We start from the raw sequence: 25,035 nt of genomic DNA, 5'->3' as shown, positions 1-25,035 counted from the left end.
AATTATTATGCTATGACACAAAAGACCCTATGTTGAATAATTCCATTTATATAGCATGTCTATAATAGGCTTGTCCATACAAACAGAAAGTGGAATTTAGGGGAGAGGTGCAGTGTGAGGTATGAGGGCAAATTGTGACCACTAATAGTTGTAAGGTTATTTGATGGTGAGGAAAATGTTCTGGAATTCAATAGTGGCAATGGTTACACAACTTTGTGAATACCCAAACAATGAATACTGTTACACTGAAAAGAAATAAATTTTTTTTAAAAAAAGAACACACAAAAAAAGAAGATTAAATTTATAGTATGTGAGTTCTAGATCTCGATAAAAAAAAAAAACCTAATCCATTCTCTCCCTCTCTCTCTCTCTCTCCTTATCTAACCTGCTCCTCTCCCTTCCTCTCCCTCACTTCTCTCCCGATTTCATTTCTTCAGTGTCATGGGGAATGGGGTAATTTTACCCATGGTAAGATTAATAAGGAAAACAGGCACTTTACTCTAATTAATTCTTAAAAGCCAAGACCTATTTGTTATATTTATTGTTATTCCAAAATAATCACGTGGACATTTATATTCATTTAAGATAAATCTTGATTAAAAACTAAGAAGGAGCTATCAGGTTGACACAAACATCATGTAACAGTTGCCGAGTGTGTGTGTGTGTCATACCAACCCAGGTGAGTGCCGCTATTCCCTTCACTCTGCTTTGAGGCCATAGGAAGAAGAAGCCTTTTTTTTGAGCATTTGACAAAATCCAGCATGCATTCCTGATTAAAACGCTTCAAAGTATAGGGATAGAGGGAACATTCCTGAACTTCATCAAATCTATCTATGAAAGACCCACAGCAAATATCATCCTCAATGGGGAAAAGCTTGCAGCCTTCCCGTTGAGATCACGACAAGGATGCCCACTCTCACCACTCTTGTTCAACATAGTATTAGAAGTCCTAGCAACAGCAATCAGACAACAAAGAGAAATAAAAGGTATCCAAATTGGCAATGAAGTCAAACTCTCTCTCTTCGCAGATGACGTGATTCTTTATATGGAAAACCCAAAAGACTCCACCCCCAAACTACTAGAACTCATACAGCAATTCAGCAATGTGGCAGGATACAAAGTCAATGTACAGAAATCAGTGGCTTTCTTATACACTAACAATGAAAATACAGAAAGGGAAATTAGAGAATCGATTCCATTTACTATAGCACCTAGAACCATAAGATACCTGGGAATAAACCTAACCAAAGAGGTAAAGGATCTGTACTCGAGGAACTACAGAACACTCATGAAAGAAATTGAAGAGGACACAACAAGATGGAAGACTATTCCATGCTCTTGGATTGGAAGAATAAACATTGTTAAAATGTCTATACTGCCTAGAGCCATCTATACTTTTAATGCCATTCCGATCAAAATTCCACTGGTATTTTTCAAAGAGCTGGAGCAAACAATCCTAAAATTTGTATGGAATCAGAAGAGACCCCAAGTTGCTAAGGAAATGTTGAAAAACAAAAATAAAACTGGGGGCATCACATTACCGGATTTCAAGCTTTACTACGAAGCTGTGATCACCAAGACAGCATGGTACTGGCATGAAAACAGACACACAGACCAGTGGAACAGAGTAGAGAACCCAGATATGAACCCTCAACTCTATGGTCAGATAATCTTCGACAGAACAGGAAAAAATATACAGTGGAAAAAAGACAGTCTCTTCAATAAATGGTGCTGGGAAAACTGGACAGTTATATGTAGAAGAATGAAACTCGACCATTCTCTTACACCATACACAAAGATAAACTCAAAATGGATAAAAGACCTCAATGTGAGCCAGGAATCCATCAGAATCCTCGAGGAGAATATAGGCAGTAACCTCTTCAATATCAGCCACAGCAACTTCTTTCAAGATATGTCTCCAAAGGCAAAGGAAACAAAAGTGAAAATGAACTTTTGGGACTTCATCAAAATCAAAAGCTTCTGCACAGCAAAGGAACAAGTCAACAAAACAAAGAGACAACCCACGGAATGGGAGAAGATATTTGCAAATGACAGTACAGACAAAAGGTTGATATCCAGGATCTATAATGAACTCCTCAAACCCAACACACACAAAACAGACAATCATATCAAAAAATGGGCAGAAGATAGGAACCGACACTTCTCCAACGAAGACATACAAATGGCTATCAGACACATGAAAAAATTTTCATCATCACTAGCCATCAGGGAGATTCAAATGAAAACCACATTGCGATACCACCTTACACCAGTTAGAATGGCCAAAATTAGCAAGACAGGAAACAACATGTGTTGGAGGGGGTGTGGAGAAAGGGGAACTCTCTTACTCTGTTGGTGGGAATGCAAGTTGGTGCAGCCTCTTTGGAGAACAGTGTGGAGATTCCTCAAGAAATTTAAAATAGAGCTTCCCTATGACCCTGCAATTGCACTACTGGGTATGTACCCCAAAGATACAGATGTAGTGAAAAAAGGGCCATCTGTACCCCAATGTTTATAGAAGCAATGGCCACAGTCGCCAAACTGTGGAAAGAACCAAGATGTCCTTCAATGGACGAATGGATAAGGAAGATGTGGTCCATATACACTATGGAGTATTATGCCTCCATCAGAAAGGATGAATACCCAGCTTTTGTAGCAACATGGACGGGACTGGAAGAGATTATGCTGAGTGAAATAAATCAAGCAGAGAGAGTCAATTATCATATGGTTTCACTTATTTGTGGAGCATAACAGCATGGAGAACAAGGGGAGTTAGAGAGGAGAAGGGAGTTGAAGGAAATTGGAAGGGGAGGTGAACCATGAGAGACTATGGACTCTGGAAAACAATCTGAGGGTTTTGAAGGGGCGGGGGGTGGGAGGTTGGAGGAACCAGGTGGTGGGTATTGGAGAGGGCACAGATTGCATGGAGCACTGGGTGTGGTGCAAAAACAATGAATAATGTTATGCTGAAAATAAATTTAAAAAAAAATTTTTTAAAAAGAAGCCTTTTTTTGAGGCAGCAGAGTTCTGAGAAGACCCTCAAAACTAGACTCTCTCCACCCTTACTGAAATGGTGGCCATGTGACTTAATTAAAGTTTTAGTTCCTCATCTGTCACTCACAAATACTCACAGCATGATACTATGAAATACTGAAACCTTTTGACTAACCCCATATACTGTCCCCTCCACAGTTACAACACTTATTTCAAACTAAGGCATTGGTATCCTTATTAAAATGTAGTATTTCACAATACCAGTCGAAGTTTATGGATTGATAGCACATGGGCTAGAAGACAACCTGGTCAAATCCTCTTAGCCATAAAAGAACAGATCCATCCTATGGGCTGATGAATGTCTGAGCTTATGTGGAATAACATTTCTGAACCACCTGCCTAGGATGAAGGGTGCTGCTGACTTGCCTCTTGGGACACCATCATCTAGTTGCCAGGCATACACTCTGGGTCACCATGAGCCAATTTTTTCTTTTTTATTGGAATTTCTAAAAGGGTCACTTACTTCCTTGTATTCACTCCATTTTTTCCATCTGGATGAAATCTTTAATCTCATCCCCAACCTTTGGAATCATATTCTTGTTATCAAAGCCCATGACAAATGCTGCCTCCTCCAAGAGGCATTTCTTTGCCTTTTCAGTTGGATGTGATCTCTCCCAACTCTTCCTTTTCCTGCTCCTCCCTTTCTCTTTCTTCCTCTTTCTCCTATTCCATTTCCTTCCCCCTCCTATTTCTAGCTCTCTTTAATTCTGACAGCAATAATAGTTCATCTGTCCCTATATTATGGAAGTGATCACATTTGGTTTTATAACTTGGTACCCTTGCCCTGCCTCTGCAACAAATAGTGAGAGCTCTGAAGATCTGTGTCTTAATTAGCTGTGTAGTTCTCATTGCACCTTATGTGAATCAATATAGAACTCCTTTCTCTAATGGGAGACCAGTGAGAGCAGTGATAGAGTTTTATGTTCACTACACTATACCCAGCCCCTACACAACTGCTTGCATTTGTTGTACAAATGCTTGAATGGATTACTGAAATAATGCATGATGTAATTGAAATGAATTACCTACCAGATGTCAGAGTACCTGATAAATATACTAGGAAGCTTTGGAGATGTCTGTCTAGCTCATAATGACCCCTTTCTCTAAGAACTATACCTCCAGCCCCTCCAGTATAAAACATATGACTCCTGTCCTGGTCGTAATTTCTAGGTTAGAGAAGGATGTTAACACAATCTGGGCCAATCAGACTCTTCACCAGGGAATATGGGATTCAAAATAACTTTTTCTCTCTGTGTTGCTGAAAGTGAGATTCTACAGATCAGGAAAGAAATGAGATCATCTCTATTTTGCTGTGAACAGAGAAAAGATGAGAAAATGGTGCATGGAGAAGCACCAGGCTATGAGAAGAGAATGGAGAGTGTTTGGGAATCAGGAGCATGCCCTTTTTCTGGATGCTTTTCTTTTTCCCAAGTCTGCCCAGTTTGCCAGCTGAGCAGTATCCTTCAATAATCTTTATTTTGCTCAAGACTGATCAAGTAAGTTGCCTTATTGGTAGTTAAAAATACTTAAATAAGGACAATAAAATTGTTCAACAATAGGAAACCAAGGGACAATGAGAACACTAGCAATTTTGAAACCATAATCAGGAAATAACTATAGAAAAACCTCCAAAACTGAAATCTAACCAAACATATTGTGAGAGAACTTAGGAGACATTCTAAACTAATTATCAAAGAGGAGACCTAGGAAACTGCTGATCAAAGTTATAAATCATAAGGCCAAAGACAACATTTTAAAGCTGGTTCACTGATTCTTACAGTTTCCTAATCAATTATCCACAATTCTGAAATCCTAAAGTTCAGAAAAAACAAAAACATTTATAAGTTTTATGTCCAAATTCAATAAAATCTGATTTGAACTAAAATGAGGCAATTTATGGCCTTAATTTATCCTACCCTATATAAATATTCATCTTTCACTGCATAAATATTAATGCTTAGATGACAAGATGCTGGCTCTGAACCTCTTGGGGCTGTTACATTATATACAATTCAGTATGTACACTGAAATGTCTTTGTAAAATACAAACAAAGATATCAGAATTTTGAAACATGTCTGGTAGCAAGAGTTTCCTGTAGGGACTATGGACCTATGTGTAACAGCTGAGCAGACTAGAATTAATTCTAGCGAATGTTGTGAGATAAAGATCCTTGTACATTGGGGAACTTCTCTTTGCCAGATGTACATAAATTGTAATCAGGGCCCTTTTCTTTCTTCACTATTGTAGCACCTCTTGCTCTTCTGGGTCCCTCTAAGTTCTCCTGTCTCTTACTTAAATTCTGTGGCAGTAACCGGCTCTGTGCAGCTGGGCCCTCATAGAGATGTACTCTGACCGAGACTGTCCCTGAATCCATCCACCTACTTCCCAACTGTAGCCTTTCTGCTGCTTGACCTTTGTGCACATATCAGCTGTATACATGGGCAAGTTAGCCTTTCATAATAAGGAACTCAAACCAATGGGTAATGGAGCCAGTAGGTAAATGCATCCTCTCCCACACAACCACTTGGACAGACCTGAGACATATTCTATACTTCTCAGCCAGTCCTATGAAATAAAGACACCAGTGACCCACATCAGTGGCCATATGATGATGCAGTCTTGTTTTGGCTTGCTCTCCTCACTATTCCGCTTTCATGTTTCCACAGTGTAGTGATTATCACATTCACCTGATACTATTCTGCCTCCCTATCTTTCACTTCTCTTCCCTGGAATCATACTTCCCAATAAAAAACCCCACACAAGCCTTTGCCTAGGCTTTGTTCTCTAGAGAACCTAGACCAAGTCAGCCAGATCTAAAATTTTCATAAGTAAGTTGGAATCTTGAGAATCAATAAGTTTGTTCATACATTCTATGACCCTATAACTTCTATCTATTAATGGGTATCTTAATTCTATCTATAGGGCATTTATACAAGGCACAGGAGAGAAAATTTTAGCAGACATGGACCATGCCCTTGAGTCTAGCTGGGGCAAGGGGGATATTAGGGGACAGAGACACAAACAAATGATTAGAATAACATGTGAGTTCTCGATCTAAGGTGCTTGGAATGCCAGGGGTGAGTGTCTAACCACGCCAAATGCTGGCAAAGATGTGGAATAGTTGGAGTTCCCAGGGTATGGGAACATGAAGTCCTACAGCCTGGAAAATGGTGCAGCAATTTCTTTTAAAGCTAAAGATACACTCACCACATGACCCAGCAGTCCCATACTTAGGTAATTTACCCAATAGAAGTGAAAACTTAAGTTCACAAAACACCATGTACATGAATGTTTGGAGTAGCTCTACTCACAATCACCAAACACTAGAAACAATCCAAATGTCCTTCAATGGGTAAATGGATAAACAAAATGTATCTATACCACAGAAGACTACTGAGCAACAGAAAGAATGAACTATTGACACACACAGCATAAAATCTTTCAAAATCATCCAAGTTGCTGTGTGTGTCAATAGTTCATTCTTTCTGTTGCTCAGTAGTCTTCTGTGGTATAGATACATTTTGTTTATCCATTTACCCATTGAAGGACATTTGGATTGTTTCTAGTGTTTGGTGATTGTGAGTAGAGCTACTCCAAACATTCATGTACATGGTGTTTTGTGAACTTAAGTTTTCACTTCTATTGGGTAAATGGATAAACAAAATGTATCTATACCACAGAAGACTACTGAGCAACAGAAAGAATGAACTATTGACACACACAGCAACTTGGATGATTTTGAAAGATTTTATGCTGTGTGAGAAAAGCCAATCCCAAAGGTTGCATAAAGTCTGATTACATGTGTTAGACAGACATCCTCTGAAAGAAAAAACTATAGGGATAGAGAACAAATCAGGAGTTGCTGAGATTGAGGCACGGGTAACTACAAAATTGTAACACTGAAGTTTTGGGGGGTGATGGAACTGTTCTATATTCCAATTATGGTGGTTACATAAATTTGCATCTTTGTTAAAATTCATAAAATTTTGTACCAAAAGGAAAAGTCAATTTTTCTCTATGGTAACTTAAAAAATAAAATAAAAAAGAAAAAGAGAAGTTAATACTGTGTTTGGTTATGATGTTTAAGTGAAGGAATGTATTGTATGATACTATGTTTTGTTACATGGCATGACCTGAGGTTAAACAATGCCACAGTGTAATTATGTTATGTCACATTGTACACAGTGCTATATGACACCAGTTTATCATGCGATATCATGCTGTTTTATGTAATGTCACGTTTCATGATGCACATTGTGTGATGTGACATCACCTCATTTTATATGACATCATATTGTATTATACTCAACTTACACAGCACATCACATTCAAAACAGCAGTTCACCAAAAACAAATGGTCACATCTACTGACTGAAGCCCTGGGAAGATCTTGCATCAGCTTTGTTCCTGTTCCCATCAGCTGGTTTACTGTAACTCTAAGGAAACTGTACTCCATTTAAAACAGATGCTAATTGAACTTTTCTTCTAGTCAATCTAACTTTCAACATGATGAATGCAAATATATGAGTTACGTATTCCGGGATCCCCAGATAAAATCCTTCCCTTCACAAAACCTAACTGAAAACATAAGATTAAAAAGCAAAAAAGAAACCCCTTGATTATATGAAACAACCGCACAAAAAGAGATTTAACATCTTAGTAAAAAGTGTCGACTTCTTAAGCTAAAATAAAATGTTTTGCAGCAATTGAGATTTTTTAAAATCCATATAGTTAAATACGTGACTAAATTTTTAAAGTACTGTTTTTTTATACAGTGATCAGAGCCAAAATCTAAAAAAAAAAAATTACATGCAAACTTCATATATTTTTTACTCTTTAAAATGCATACTATGTTCTTTAAGTGTGATCTCAAATAAAATTAGAAACAAAATATTATTTAAAAACCCAAAAGAATTACCTAATGGAACTCCTTTGCCCAAAAAACACCAGTTTTTGTATTTGCTTAATTGTATTTGCTTAATTATCAGTGGTAATCACCTCTTTTTTTTGTCTTATATGTCTTTTACTAAGTTTATTCTTTTTTTTAATTTTTTATTTCTTTTCAGCGTAACATTATTCATTGTTTTTGCACCACACCCAGTGCTCCATGCAATCTGTGCCCTCTCCAATACCCACCACCTGGTTCCCCCAACCTCCCACCCGCAGCCCCTTCAAAACCCTCAGATTGTTTTTCGGAGTCCACAGTCTCTCATGGTTCACCTCCCCTTCCAATTTCCCTCAACTCCCTTCTCCTCTCCATCTCCCCTTGTCCTCCATGCTATTTGTTATGCTCCACAAATAAGTGAAACCATATGATAATTGACTCTCTCTGCCTGACTTATCACCTCTTAAAGTTTTATAATGCTAAAATTCCATTGTCTGTAGTGTAATTTAGAATAATTACATTGCAACAATAATTTCTAGATGTAATACACCAAATACAATTAAAATTCATGACATTTTTACCAGTCTAGATTTGGCATTCTTTATTACATCAGGATTCTATGTGGATTGGCTCTCAATTGTGGATAAAGAACATTTATCAGCTTAGAACCCAGCCCAGGCTGCCTGGGATATTGGATTTGAGATTATTTAAGGAAATAAATTCTGAGAGGTTCAAAATACATGATATAAAGCTGGACACCCAGTCAACAGCATGTATATCATGTACTATATATAAGACTCTAGCAATATCTCTTTCTACATGTGACAGAAAAGGGGAATTAATCTATAGTCTAAAGATTTCTGATGGTAGCCTAGATCCAAAGGAGCAATGCCATGGTGTGAATAACTGAAACTTGCTCACATTAGCCATCTATTTTACAAAGTTAAGAGGCTTTGCTTTCTATAGAAATTATAGTCTTCAAATGTTGTAGTAAATCAAATTTTTTATAAAAAGATATTTAAATTATCTTTTTTTAAAAGATTTTATTTATTTATTTGACAGAGAGAGAGATATCACAAGTAGGCAGAGCAGCAGGCAGAGAGAGAGGGGGAAGCAGGCTTCCTGCTAAGCAGGGAGCCCAATGTGGGGCTTGATCCCAGGACCCTGAGATCATGACCTGAGCAGAAGGCAGAGGCTTAACCCAATGAGCCACCCGGCAACCCAAATTATCTTACCAGAGCTTCCTTTTGAAGGAAAACAATGAAGCTTTTGGTTATAAAGAAAATATTCCTGGAAAGGATTTTAAATTTATCTTTCTCATAAATCTATACATTCATGTGAGGTTCATTTTGGAAGTGGTTTGGGTTTTGTTTTGTTTTAAGTAATAACAACAATAGAATAATGGTTAAATCAGTAAGAAAAAACCCAAGGAATGTGGAAAATACTGATGAAGAGTGGAAAGATGGCAGAGTTAACAAGATATGTGGTGAGCTCAATCTGCAAGACGGGCATATCTCAAATGGGAACAAGCTATGCAACCTCAACAAAGGGCTTGAGAAAGTAGAAAGTGAGAGCCATAGCAACGAGAAAGTAAGAGAAGGGAAACCTATGGGAGAGGGCAGGAGGAAGGGTTCTTCTCTGTGGGGAAAATGGATGCACCATAGGGGAAATGAGTTTTGTAGATCTCTTACACTACTCTGGCCTTTTCAGTTCCTCATTTAATCCTCATGTCAAGTTGCACAAACTGCAAGATTGTGGCCTTGCTGATGGGACCTCCTGTTTTTTCTGGGGGTTCTTCTTAAGCAACATTTTAAAGATCTGGTTATCAAATTTGAGAGAGATTATGATAACTACTCTATATTTCTTCTAACATTAAACCCTGGAGGGGCTGAGGACCATGCACTGAGACACTAAGAGCTGGAAATGCACCTCTCTCTCCCTTTCTCCCTCTCTTTTCCCCTCTCTCTCTCTTCCAGAAAACAAAAAGAGAGGTAGTAAATAAAGGTTTCCTTCTTTCCATCAAAGGCTGGCCACACTCCACATCAGCCCTCCTCACCAACGTTTAGGAACAAGCTTTGAAATCTCCCCTTGCAAACTTTGATAGCATGCAGAGCCTATCAGCAAAATGTAACAAAAAATTAGACTCACCAAGATCAAGATGAACACCAGAGACAAACGAATTGAGAAAGAACATGAAGATAACAAATCCCAACACCATCAGGCATTTGGTGAGCAGAATCTTGTCTGATATCCTGTGCTGTGAGAGAGGAAAACAGAACTTATTTACTGGGTTTTACTATCTTCTGCTTCCTGCAATGTGTCCATCATCCTACGTGACTCAGATCACTACAAATTTCTTCTTAAGATGAAAAATATAACATCTTGAAATTGAAAGATTGTAAGGTAATGCATTATAAGGAAGATTGTACAGATTTGGGATTATAGCATTCAAAATCTTTGTAAAAAATAAACACAATAAATTTAAAATATAGTACATAAGGTGCCTGTATGGTTCAGTCCATTAAGGTCTGTCTTCACTCAGGGTCCTAGGATCAAACCCCGCATTGGACTCCTTGCTCAGTGGGGAGTCTGCATCTCCCTCTCCCTCTGCCCCTTCTCCCTGCTCATGCTTGCTCTCTCTCTTGCTCTCTCTCACATAAGTGAATAAAAGCTATATATATATGTATATATATACATATATATATGTATATATATATACATATATATATATATGGCATAATCCTTTTATAAAATCCTTGATTAAATATATTCTCAATATGATGCAGAAAATGCTCCCAGTCCACCATGAGCATTAGGTGAGATGTTGGCAAAATCACTGGAGAAACAACATGTAACTTCCAGGGTGCTGACCATGCATTTCCACAGGTATTACATGCTCAAATCCTTTTAATTCAACTTTCCTCCTACTACACAAATTCCTGCTCATGGTAGCACTGAGATTAACATGTTCTTGCAATAACATGACCCCTGCTGAACATTCTTACTATATCCTTTCATGTTCACAGGGACCCTGGAAGGCACTTGGAAGTGCCCTAATCACCAAGATAACATCTGTGGGAGCCTGACACCTTTTCAGGGGTGAGGGGTGGTGACAGAAGGTTCTATAGTACCTTCATTAACTAAGAAGTACAGACCTTCCAGTGGGCTTGGACCACATGGCAAGATGGGCAAGATCCCCAGAGGGTGCTGTGCTCTAGATCACTGCCATGTGGAGCTGGGTAACAGAGCAAGTTCCCACAAAACCTGTGCAGATGGGCACTGAGTTGTCCTACCCCACCCAACCAGGCCCTCGTGTGAATCATGCTCCACATGTGAACTGACAATGGTGTCATGTACTCTCTTAAGTGTGGTCCCACCAGCATATCTGTCTTTCTGTCTATTAAATAAAGTATAGATATGGACATAAGTATGGATATAGAGACAGAGATAGATACTAGATAGTTAGAGACAGAGGTAGAGATAGATGGTACAGGTATAGATATAGAGATAAGAGAGATCTGCATATAGGTATAGATTTTCTCTCTGGATTTCTTTGGTCATGCAATTAGAGCTGCTGTCATGAAAACCACAAGTATATTCCTCCCTGTTGCACTGGATCTGGCTGCAGGCCCTGACCCTCTATTCACAGATTACATGGGCTACCTCCTGAGCATATGTTTCCTTTCTCACCTACTGCCAAAACTTGTGGCTCAACTAGCCACAAGCCAACTCATCTTCCCCTTCACACCCCTAAGGAAGGCCAGTTTTGCTAGCTGAGTCTGTGATGGTGAATTTTGAGGAAAAGGGCATGGCATCTACCAGTTGTGAGGAGGGACACTACAAACCTTGTGTGCAGCCATGTTAATCATAGAAAATGGGTATGACCATTGGCAGTTACGGAATTGGAAATGGAGGGAGCAGGTAGGTCAAAAAACATTCCAGCATCACTTGGCTGTTACAAGTAGAGATGATCCAAAGTTTGTACTTATCTGTTATTTCAGGTGTCTATCAAATTTTCTCCTTTGGCTATCTGGAGCTATCACAGTTAAGAACTCCTAGATTCAATACAAACTCCTTGCATGTCCCTTCCATCCCTCCTCAATCCTCATTCACCAGGTACACAGAGAGGTACACAATCTCTTCCCTAACTCACAGACAGCATTACATGGTCTAGCAAAGCAGTCAGGGTCTGCATAAACCTGGGGCCCATAAAAGTGTCAGAGCCACACCCTTTTCTCCTAACCCTAACCATTTCAAGGGGACAGAGATTGGGAAGAGACACATTACCTACCAGGACCCCGATGTCTAAAATTCCTTTAGAAAGAGACAAAATGTTCTTATCATAATTAGAAAGTTGGCATTCCCCCTCCCTCTCAGGAAAGAAGCTACCTGGATTTGAAAGTTCACAAAGATACAAATGTCTCCCAGCAGATCTGGAGCAGAGTTCTCTAGGCTAGGTAAGGGGCACTATGTGTGCCCACCAGAAATGAGAGCGATATGACAGGACGGACACACACACTCCATCCCTGTCCCTAACGCTTCTCCATCTCACACAGCATTCCTTACCTGTCTCTGCCTCCACCTCCTTATCTACACAATGGGAACCTCAAGATTTCCCTTTTAAGATCGAGAAGAACTGCAAGAGCCAGAGGCACCCAGCCAACTTTCTCTGCAGCTACATTAACCATAGAAAGGGCCACCCTATCTCAAAGGAAGTATAAACAATGTTAACTTTTCGACATCTGGGCAAAATAAGCCTACCATGTCAGGAAAATGATTTTCCCTATTAACTCCTAGAAATAACTTATGTCTTGTGTACAACTACAGGAATAAAAGGAGAAATCACTTTCAGTTTTAACTCTATGTGAAGCTAGAGGTGAATCAGAAGTCCCTGAGAGAAGAAAGCACAATACCTTTTTTTGTAGTTCCTGGATATTGGTCTCCCAATTTTTATCTTCCTGTGATATTTGTCTAAAGGAGGAAAAAGGCAGACTCATTATTTTCCTGGTGATATTGAGCAGTGAGATCAGCGGGGCAGCAGTCAGCAGCATATCTAGTATGGACCTCTGGCCTGGATACCATCCACTAAGCGATGCCTAATGTAGCCACATAATGGTTCACATCTAGTCACGTAGGGTAACTGGTGGAGCTGGGTTTATGGATGGGGAAAAATGCATCATCTATATTTCCAAAGAAAAGTGACATAGGAAATGAATGGAATGTCGATTAGGTGTGTGCAAGCATGTGTACATGTGAGCCTGAGCATGGAGAACATCAGAAGAACGCTGACCAAAATGTGAAAAAGGGGAATGACAGTAAGCTACTTTTAGCTCTTTTCACTTTCTACTTTTCTACACTTTTTTTCAAATGAGGTTATGTTATATTTACAACTAAACTACTAACAGAAAATATAGTAAAAGAAATGCCACTTGTTTTGGTGTTGACTTTCATCAATTAGAACAGTGGAGAATTCAGTTTTAATGAACACTTGTGTGTCATAAGTATCAAAGGAGGCTGATCACACAGTGAGAACATACCCTAAAGGAAATCACAGCAGACCTAGATAAATCCTGAGGACATTTTTTTTTATGTTATTTCTTCAGTGTTCCAAGATTCATTGATTATGCACCACACCCAGTGCTCCATGCAATATATGCCCCTGAGGACATTTTTTTAAAAGAATATGTAAAAACAAGGCCTGCAGAGCCAACACTTCCCTTACAGCACCCTCATTCTAATCTTCTCCTCAGTGACTGTGTGGCCTTGCAAAGCCACCACCCTCTCTAGGCCTCAGTTTTGCTATCTGTAATCAACACAGGATGATATGATAGAAGCTTGATGAGCCTCTGGGCCCCCATGGTTCTTCACATGTGTAACCCTGAGATGCACTGAGTATCTTTAACACCCCACAGCAGAGGAAGGATGCTGAAGCTTGAAGGTCCATGGATTAAATACATTTAGGGAAATTTACTCCTGCATCTTTAATTTACAAAGTTTCTCCTTTTGAGATTCATGCCTGTTATTGAAGCTGGGACCCACCCTGCAATTCTGGGCCGCTCTGAAGCCTCAGGACCTGCTTTCTCAGCACCACCTTGTGGAGGTGGGTACTGGGCTGCAATGGAACTGAGATAGCACTTCACCCTGGGCTGCCTCATTGGAAAGAATGGGTCTCCATGGGCTCCCCTGTGGCCTTTTCCCACACTAACAGAACGGGCTGCAAGATTGCAATACTGGATGGCCCTCTAGGGTCATTGCTGGTCTTCACCCTGAGAACTCAGGGCTGGTTTCAGCAAACTACAACATACACTACATTCACAAGGACTCACATTTCCCTTGCCTTGACAGATTTCTCCTTTCCACCCAGTTCCCAGCTCCATGGCAGTAAAGCTTCAATATCCCTAAGGGGTGGACAAACTCACCACTCCATTGCTATCTTTTACATCTCAGCTTTGATTAAAAGCAAATGACAGGAAATGAATTGATAAAGACTTAGGTATTCTTTGAGATCCCTGAAAATCAACTACTGGGAGAGTACTTTGTTAGATTCCTTTGTTATATTGTTTTTTATCCTTTTTGTTTGTTTGTTTTTGATTCTTGTTATGGAACGTGTTATGTGTGGAAGTGTGACAGGTAGTAGTTGAGTGTGGATTCAGTCCCTGGTGTCATTCTTTCCCTGCTGTAGAATCCTGGACAAATTGGTGAAATTCTCTGAGCCTCAGTTTTCTCATCCTTAAACTGGGGCTAGGACCAGCACACATTCCAGAGATCCAAGCAGGGGTTAGATAAAATAATGTGCCACAAGAGAATTACTACACATTGTATGGTGCTCCAAACCTGCTCATGGCATGAAGATAGAGTTACAGTTTTAGAGTACCATGAAGTATTCTGAAGACCCATAATTTTAACTTACTTGAACAGTATACTCTGACATTTGGACACCACAGGGGTAGTAGTAAATAGGTTGTTGATACACTCCGACAACTGAGCACAACTGGTAAAGATGAGAACCACTACTGTAAACCAAAAGTAGCCTGAGCAGGGCTCTCGCTTGGTACCTGTGGAAGGTGTGCAGCCTTCGGGCCAGCAGGTGCTCCAATGCCTGCACCTTTCCCAGGAGCAGGCCCCGAACCGCTGTCTCCTCTCGACTGGCTGGGCTAATGCGCTGTGCGGTCAGGCGCCAGACGTGGATCTCGTGCTTCAGTTCTGCAGGAAAGGAAACCTGAGGCTTGAGTCTCCCACAGCCTCAGACACCAGCAGACATTCCACTCTCCTCCCCACCTTCCAAGATCAGAAACACACACCTCATGGTGCACAGATACCAAGGGCCAAATCAAAGCAGTTACTTCTTAGCATTCATGTCATTGTAATGGAACCAGGAAACAAAGCCCACATTAAAAAATTACCATGGATGTGAAGTAATGTGATTTGGGTGAGGCATAAATTCCTGAATATATATATATATATCCATGCTAGACCCCAAGAACATCTCCCCCTCCCCAGGAAATTATTTTTTGCAGCCAGAAGTTTGGGTTTCTCAGTCAAGATCCAGATATTGCCTAATCGTTGAAATAGATCTAGTGAACATTGAAAATACGAGTGTAGTCTCAGCAGGAGGACATCTGGTAAGAGGCAGAGGTAGGAAATGCCTCTCTCCTGACCAGGCCTCCAAGCTGAGTTTGTGTCTGTGAAAGAACACAGGTGGAAAGATGTAGACAACCTTATGAAATGCTCAGATTAATAGAATGAGGGAAATGTCACCCTTCAATGAATTCAGACATCTCCTGGTATAGAAGAGTAGAGAGAAATGAATTGTCAATTCATTGGCTGCTAAAATATCAAAATCTTTTATGAAAATTTAAGTTTAAACTCTATTTTATAGTTAAAGTTATTACACAAATTTCTCAAAATATCCACCAAAAAAATATAAGGAATCATGGTATGTTCATGAATCACTTCTTATGTGCAATGCCCTGTACCACATATCACAAGAATTCCAGATGAAATTAAAAGACAGAACCTTTTTGAGCAGGACTAGAGCACTTGACAAGTAGCTCAAAGCAGAGGCAAGGCAGGGTAGTTATCTAAACTGTGAAGGAGCATGTAGTTGTGGGTTCAATGACTAGGAAAATACCATCTTTTAAGACTCTTCTATTCAGTACACAAGCATTGATCACAGACTAGGTGAAATACCTACTGCAAACGCTGGGGGAAAAAAGTATATAAGCTAGGCAGAGACACAGACTGCAAATAAAGTGTGTCAAGAGAATTGGTTAAGGACAGGAGCACTAACACCATTTCAGTTAACACATGGTTTTCTCCAAAGGATCGGCCTTACAAAGAGGAAGACCCGTTAGTACTGAGATATGTAATGTGCTCTCATTCCGTACATATTGATACTTTGTAGCTTGCAAAATAAAGAAATTTAAAACTTGGGTATAATTCAAAAGTCTCTTCAGAAAAACAAATTATAATTTCTTTTCAGAGAGCCTTATGACTCATTAAACAACTTATGAGGTTAGGATAGCATTAAAAGAAGGAGCAGGAGGAGGAGAAAAATGAATAAACTAGCCTCTTGAAACACTAAGCACAAAAATGCCACACAGAGACTGGAAAGGGGAGATAAGGCCATTGCTGCCTCAGTGAAAGTCCACAGTGCCAGTGATTCCTCCAGTGCTCTGAAACACATTACACAGAAGATATCATTCAAAGCCCAGCCATGAAGTACAAAGATTTCCCAGCTAGTCTTTCAAGGCACTCTAGTGATGATCACTCTTCCAAATAGATGATCAGCTTTAAAGAGCTAAACAAGAGCGTGGTTAGTTTCTGGGGCTGGCCTACTGGGTGCAGGCTGGGAGTCCTCTCTCCATCTGTGTGTGAAAAGCAGAGCCTGGGAATGACTGCCACATCTGCAAAACTGCCCTTTCAGGTACCCCCTGGCTCCTTTCCATAGGTGCCCTCTCCAGGGATAGCTTCAGCCCCCTCATACACACATATACACAGAGCCTAGCTGACTTCTAACCCATCAAATCAAACAGGTGGAGCTATTCTTCCTGGCTAAACCTGTGAATTAAAGGCTCAAGTTGTACACTTTTGTATTCCTAATTTTGAAATGAAATATATCATCAATTAGCAGGGTATTTAGTTAAGAGAGAGATTTTGCCCAGGGAAATGAATCTTACCGCATGCACCCAGAACTCATTTTATTCAAGTGTATGTGCTCCTCAGTTAGTTCCCAAACTTCCTCCACACCTCTGCCATTTCCCCACCCTGTCTCCTCTGCTAAGTTCTAAGACCATGTCCCCCGCATCTTGTGCTGCTAGATTCAAAGATAGACATTCCATCTCCCCTGCCCCAACAAAACTCTCTCCCCTCACTTTCTTCATTTTAATATGACACCATTTATCTTCCAGGTTCATAAGCCTGAAATGTCATTTTGGTCTTATCAGTGCCACTCTCCACTATTTCTGCATTAACATTGCTAGTCATATAATAGCTGTCAGATACCATGCTAAATGCTAAAGGAGAAAAATTAATGAGTTACAGGATAAGCTTCCAACCAGCTATCAAGAGATATAAGCTATAACATAAGTAAACATGAGTCAGGACAGTACTAGGTCACAAAAGGAGTTCAGGATGTATTGGTATGGTTTTCACAGGGTCCACTTGTTCCCATCCCAGTACACCAGCTTGCCCAGGCCTCATCTCCTCATACTTACTGATTCTGATTGCTCCTCAGTAACCTCTGACTGGAGTCACTTCCTACCAATCCACCCAAGGTTAGTCATAGATAGATAAAATTATATAGGTAGATATACAGAGAAGAAATCTATCTATCTATGTTCTTATTTACCCATCTTCTAGGATGATAAATCTATCAAGGCTGAGCTACCTAGAAAGATAGATAAATGTAGGTAGAAAGACAGATTCCTTCTTTCAAATAACCGTTGGTTCCCCCATGGACTGCAGAATAAAGCCAAAGATCTTCAGGGAAGACAAGATCCTCAAATGGCAAACACCATTGTGATAGATAAATGTAGATAGACAGATTCCTTCTTTCAAATAACCGTTGGTTCCCCCATGGACTGCAGAATAAAGCCAAAGATCTTCAGAGAAGACAAGATCCTCAAATGGCAAGCACCATTGTGATAGACAAATGTAGGTAGACAGACAGATTCCTTCTTTCAAATAACCATAGGTTCCCCATGGATTGCAGAATAAAGCCAGAGATCTTCAGGGAAGACAAGATCCTCAAATGGCAAGCACCATTGTGAGATCTGATCCTGCTGTATCATCTCTTACTTTTGTCACACTGGCTTCTGACCAGGAGACATCATCAGATGTCTCATATATTACCTCCAACCCCTATTTTCCTGAGCTTCTCAATCAACCTCCTACAACATTACTTGGGATCACTGTACACATGGTACAAACAGGCAAAGACATTACCATGTGGGATATACTCTCTCAGATGAGGTGGTAGCTGCCAGAAAACCCAGAGGAGGGTCATCCAGCTCAAAGTGATGAATCTCAGGAGAAGATGCCCAGGCCAGGAGTTGAGAAATGGAATTCTACTATTTTTTTATTTATGTTTGTTTGTTAGTCTTAATTTTTAGTTATGTTCAGTTAGCCATCCTATACTATTATCATTAGTTTTTTATATAGGGCTCAACAATTCATTTGTTGCATTTAACACCCAGTGCTCATCACAAAACAAGCTCTCATTAATGCTACTCCATTCTTTCACACCCCTCCCTTCTGTAACTCTCAATTTGTTTCCCAGGGTCCAGAATCTCTCATGGTTTGTCTCACTCTTTGATTTCTTCCCATTCAGTTTTCCCTCCCTTCCCTTGTAGTCCTCCAATAGCATGGAATAGCGTGCTATTGCTTATGCTCCACATAGGAGTGAAACCTTATGATAATTGTCTTTCTCTGCTTGACTTACTTCACTTAGTGTAATCCTCTCCAGTTTCATCTATGCCAATGCAAAGGGTGGGTATTCATCCTTTCTAATGTCTGAGTAATATTCCATTGTATATTTGGACCACATCTTCATTATCTATTCATCTGCTGAAGAACATCTCAGCTCCTTCCACAGGTTCAATATTGTAGACATTGCTGCTTTGAACGTTGGGGTGAACGTGTCCCTTCCTTTCACTGCATCTGTATATTTGGAGTAAATACCTAGTAGTGCAATTGCAGGGTTGGAGGGTACTATTTTAAACTTCTTACAGTTTGAGTTAAGCAGTACAATATCACTTGAAGTTAGTGGTATAATTATCACTAAACTCACAAAACACAACTATAGCCAAAAATGTAGCAGCAAAAAAAAAAAAGAAGAAAAGAAAAAATGAATATTTTTAAAATACTAAATTAATTCAAAAGAAAGCATCTTTCATGCCAATGGGCCTCAAAAGAAGGCTGGGGTAGCAATTCTCATATCAGATAAATTAGATTTTAAACTAAAGACTGTAGTCAGAGATACAGAAGGACGCTACATCATTCTTAAAAGGACTATCCACCAAGATGATCTAACAATTGTAAATATCTATGCCCCCAACATGGGAGCAGCCAATTACATAAGAAAACTTAATCAAGATAAAGAGTCATATTGATATGAATACATTAATAGTAGGAGATCTTAACACGCCTCTCTCAGAAATAGACAGATCATCAAAACAGAAAATCAATAAAGAAACAAGAGCATTGAATGACACATTGGACCCGATGGACCTCATCGATATATACAGAACATTCCATCCTAAAACAACAGAATACTCATTCTTCTCAAGTGCACATGGAACCTTCTCAAGAATAGACCACATACTGGGTCACAAATCAGGACTCAACCGATACCAAAAGACTGAGATGATTCCCTGCATATTCTCAGATCACAATGCTTTGAAACTGGAGCTCCATCACAAGGAAAAGTTCAGAAGGAACTCAAACACCTGGAAGCTAAAGATCACCTTGCTTAAGAATGCTTGGATCAACCAGGAGATCAAAGAAGAACTGAAACAATTCATGGAAACCAATGAGAATGAAGACACTTCGGTCCAAAACCTATGGGATACAGCAAAGGCGGTCCTAAGGGGGAAATACATAGCCATCCAAGCCTCCCTCAAAAAAATTGAAAAATCCAGAAGAAGGCATAAAGTGAGGGAAAAGGCAATAAAGGAGAGAAGGCACACATAGAAAACAACATGATGATACACTTTAATTTAATCATATCATTAATCATCTTAAATATAAATAATCTAAACATATCAATTAAAGGGCAGAGATTATAAAGTTGGATTAAAAAAAAACACCCAAATGTTAGCTTGTAAGAAATGCACTTTAAATATAAAGACACAGTGATATCCAATTTATCTGTAAAGAACTTTTCAAACTCAACACCCAAAAGAAAAACAGAAAATACAGTCAAGAAATGGACAGAAGACATGAACACATTTCTCCAATTCTCCAAAGAAGACATACAAATGGTCAAGAGACACATGAAAAAATGTTCAACGTCACTTGGAATCAGGGAAATACAAATCAAGACCACAATGAGATTATACCTCACATCAGTCAGAATGGCTAAAATTAGCAAGTCATGAAAAGACAGATGTTGGCAAGGATGTGAAGAAACAGGAACCCTCTTACACTGTTGGTGGGAATGCAAGCTGGTTACAGCCCCTCTGGAAATCAGTATGAAGTTTCATCAAAAAGTTGAAAATAGAGCTACCCTGTGACCCAGCAATTGCCCAACATAGTGACTCAAAAGGCACATACACTCTAATGTTTATAGCAGCAATGTCCATAATAGCCAAACTACAGAAAGAGCACAGATGTCCATTTACAGATGAATGGATAAAGAAGAAGTGGTATATATAGACAGTGGACTACTACTCATGCATTAAAAAAATAAAATCTTGCCATTTGCAACAATGTGGATAGAACTAGAGGATATTATGCTAAGTGAAATAAGTCAATCAGAAAAAGACAATTATCATATTATTTCACTGATGTGTGGAATTTAAGAAACAAAACAGAGGATCACTGGAGAAGAAAGGAAAAATAAAACAAGATGAAATCAAGGAGGGAGACAAACCATAAGAGACTTTTGATCATGGGAAACAAACTGAGGGTTGCTAGAGGGGATGGGGGTTGGGGGATGGGGTTGCTGGGTGATGGACATTAAGGAGGGCAAGTGATGTAATGAGTACCGAGTATTCTATAAGACTGATGAATCACTGACCTCTACCTCTGAAACCAATAATACATTATATGTTAATTAATTGAATTTCAATTTAAAAATGAAACAAAAAACAAAAGAGTGAAAGGATGGAAAAGATATACTATACTACCACTAGTGAAGAGAAATCTAGAAATGCTATATTAGCAACAAAATTGATTTCAGAGCAATAACATGATTATGGATAGGGAAGGTCATTTTACAATGATTTATATGGTGTTAATTCTTCAAGAGGAAATAAAAACTTTAAATATTTACATATCCTAGTAACAGAATTTTGAAATATATAAAGCAAAAAATCACATAACTGCAAAAAAAAGAGACAAACCCACAATGATAATTAGAGATTTCTATTTCTATCCTTTAATAATTGATAGAACAAGTGGACAGAAAATCAAATACAGAAGACTTGAATAATGTTATCAACCAACTTGACCTAACTGACTATACTGAAAAAGCTCCACCCAACAGAGCAGAGTACATATTCTGTTCTGGTGCACATGGAACATTTATAATACTAGACATTCTAGCTAAAAAATAGTATTAAAAACTTTAAAAGGATTCAAGTTTTATCAAGGGTATTCTCTGATACAGGTAACTGCAAAATCTCTATTTGGTAAATTATTTACATGTAAAACATCCAAGGATCAAAGAAATCAATGGGAAATTAGAAAGTAATTTAAACTGTATGGAAATTAAATAAAACATATGAAAATTTGTGGCAGGTCACTAAAGTATTAATTGGACAGAAATTCAGAACACTGAACACCTGTGTTAGAAAAGAAGGCATATATAAAATCAGTAACCTTAGCTTCTACTTTAAGAAACTCGCAAAAGGGGGCACCTGGGTGGCTCAGTGGGTTAAGCTTTTGCCTTCAGCTGAGGTCATGATCCCAGGGTCCTGGGATGGAGCCCCGCATCGGGTTCTCTCCTCAGCAGGGAGCCTGCCTTCCCCCTCTCTCTCTGCGTGCCTCTCTGCCTACTTGTGATCTCTCTCTGTCAAATAAATAAATGAATAAAAATCTTAAAAAAAAAGAAACTCACAAAAGAAGAATAAATCAACCCAATGTAAGCCAAAGAAAATAAATATCAGAGTAGAAATCATTAAAAGAGAAAAAACTATAGAGAAAAATCTATATAATCAGAAGCTGGTTTCTTGATATCAATAAAATTAATAAAACTATAACCAGACCAATCAGAAAAAAGCAAAGACACAAATTATAAATATCAGGAATTACATTATCAAAAATCCATTAATAGGATAATGAAAGAATATTATGAACTTCAGAATAATTCTTTCGACAACTGAAATATAATAAATAAATTCCCTTCACGCTGAAAAGAAATTTAAAAAAAAAAAAAACAGCAAAAATAAATAAATAAATAAATAAATACATTCCTTGAAATATATAAACTATCATTATCACTCAAGAAGAAATAGATAACAATAACAGCCAGGTCTGTGTCTATGTCTATGAAGGATTTTGAATTTGTAATTAAATCTCCATGCACATGCACACATGCACACACACACACACAAGTGTGCAAATGTCTTAGCAAATATTTAAGGAGACAGTACTAGCAATTCTACACCATCTCGTTCAAAAAAATTGAAGAGAGGGGTGTGCTTCTATGAGGACAGCAAAAAAGCCATTATGAGAAAGTAAATTCTACACAGGTATCCCTAATGTACACAGACACAAAAATTCTATACAAAATATTAACAAGAAGCAGCTTGAGCTGATATCTGGTGAGGAGGGCAGACTTTGGTAGTTATTTGTGCTTTTTACCAAATAAGTCGTTTTCTTTTCCAATCTGGGCACTTGTTAGTCTGACTCATCCTGTGACCAGTGGAGCCTAGTGACAATCAGGATGACAAGCTACAGAGTCATCATGTGTCAGTCAATAATGGGGTGGAACAAGTGGTTCTCTCTGCTTCGATGACCAACATCTCAAGGCTCTGAGAAATGATAATGCCAGTGCATGGTGGGAATGAAGCCAAAGATGGGAAAAGAATAAGGCAGCGTTACTTTTTTACTGCAACATAGCCAAGCCTGTTCATACAGATGCTCTGGATGCCACTATAGACCTACTAAAACCAAATCTCTAGGATAGGGCTTGAGAATTTGTACTTATAATAAGCATTCTCAAACTGGAGAGCCCTATGACCCATGGTGGCCCACAGCAATTGCCCTGACACTCTGTGTCACTCTGTGCTGACTCATAACTTGTCTTGGCATTGCCATAGGGTTTCAGCATCATGAAGATCCCAGCCATCTCCTCCCACTTCCCTCAAAGCTTTTTTCAGCTCCTTACTCAGGAAGAGTGGAGGAGTTGATTATACAGATTTGTTTCATATACTTCTAAATCTGTGTATCCCAAATTCATGTCAAGATAGCATTATCCAGAAGAGCTTATTAACAGCACAGAATTTCTGGGGGTGGGCTGATAACCTAAACCTACAACAATTGTTCTCAGGTAATTCTGATCACCGGGGCAGTTAGGTAGAACCTGGCATAACTGGACAAGATAACTTTCTAACTCTCAACTGAAGTACAGCTATGCCCACACAATCATCCATTGTGATCAATTTCCTTAGTTCTCCAATCTGAATCCTTTCCATCAGAAAACAAATCCAAGATGACTGGTGTCCTTATAAATGGGGGAATTGTGGACATAGACACAAATGGAAAAATCCATTTAAACGTGAATATGACCATCTAAAAGCCAAGGAGACAGGCCTGGAACATATCCTACCTCAGACCCAACCAACTTACAGGCCCTTTGATTTTGGACTTCCAGCCTCCAGAACTGTGAGGAAATAAGCCATCTGTTCTGGCTTATTAAGTCCTCTTAGCATCTGTAGAAATAAGCCATCTGTTGTTTAAGCCACTCAGTCTGTGGTACTCTGTCACAGCAGTCCTGGAAAACTAATACATCAGTCAATGGCAAAAGTGGATCAAGGCATTTTAAAAAGTGAATTTTGATTAAATTTTTCTTCAAAACAGGGAAGTAATGGGATCATGTGTAGTTACTTTCCCCATTATAAAGCTGTAAGACAGCAGCGTCTGGGACTCTTTTTTCTCAAGAAAGGCACATAGCCTGTTCTGTAGACTGCCAGAGATGAATTATCAATGCTATCAAGAAAATACAGTCTTCATCCAAAAGAAGTAAACTATGCTACATCAGCATGAAGTTATAACAATCTTGCAACCAAAACCACTTTTCTATTTGGCCCCCAAAACTTGTGCCTGCACCCCCTCTTCCCTCCAGTCCCCCACCCTGGGCTTATCCCCTACACTCAAGTCCTATCAGGTGGGGCCCATACCGTAAGTCCTACTGTGCCATAAGCAGCCAAAGCATAGGGAGTGTGCCCACTTGTCCTGCACTTACATCACCTTCACTTGGGGCTAGGCTGAGAGGCCACCCAGAAATTCCTTATTGTTTGATCATATTTAAAGTACCATTTTTACATTCACAAGGACACTCCAATGTCTTGTGCATGTCGTTAATAAGTATTGCCTAAAATAGAAATTTCTGCTTATCATTTCATTTCTCTAGAAGATCTGGGTGATTAAATCTTACTACAAACAAGCTTGTTTTACATAGATGACTCTTGAGAGGGTATATATGAGAGGAAGACAATGTTTTCCAAACTAGAACAAAAATGGTCAAGTTTCAAATACAAAAATCACACATGAAAGAAAGGCCAATCTGCTTTGTACAGTCACCATCTGATGAGCAGGAGGACTGATAAGAATATACTTAGATCTTCAGCTTTTCATACAGAAATGACATTTGTTTATCTTACTAAATATAAAGAAAAATTTAAGTCCTGTACAACACAAGGACAGAGGA

General features: G+C 39.0%; 1 protein-coding gene across 3 annotated transcripts in view; it reads right to left on the bottom strand.

Moving 5' to 3' along the window:
- The window catches only part of OCA2 (OCA2 melanosomal transmembrane protein), a 481,635-nt gene that overhangs the window by 274,925 nt on the left and 181,675 nt on the right, over nt 1–25,035 (bottom strand). For all 3 annotated transcript variants that reach the window (XM_032843099.1, XM_032843101.1, XM_032843102.1), the window contains 3 exons: nt 14,996–15,143; nt 12,854–12,911; nt 10,089–10,197 (listed from right to left, as the gene is read on the bottom strand). In XM_032843099.1, the coding sequence (XP_032698990.1) occupies nt 10,089–10,197; nt 12,854–12,911; nt 14,996–15,143 (315 nt within the window). The remainder of the gene's footprint in view (nt 1–10,088; nt 10,198–12,853; nt 12,912–14,995; nt 15,144–25,035) is intronic.

The sequence above is a fragment of the Lontra canadensis genome, unplaced genomic scaffold (assembly GCF_010015895.1).
Source record: "Lontra canadensis isolate GAN:19392208 unplaced genomic scaffold, GSC_riverotter_1.0 scaffold135, whole genome shotgun sequence".
Classification (NCBI taxonomy): domain Eukaryota; kingdom Metazoa; phylum Chordata; class Mammalia; order Carnivora; family Mustelidae; genus Lontra; species Lontra canadensis.
The sequence above is the reverse complement of the archived record's forward strand: the minus strand, read 5'-3'. Positions and strand labels throughout refer to the sequence as shown.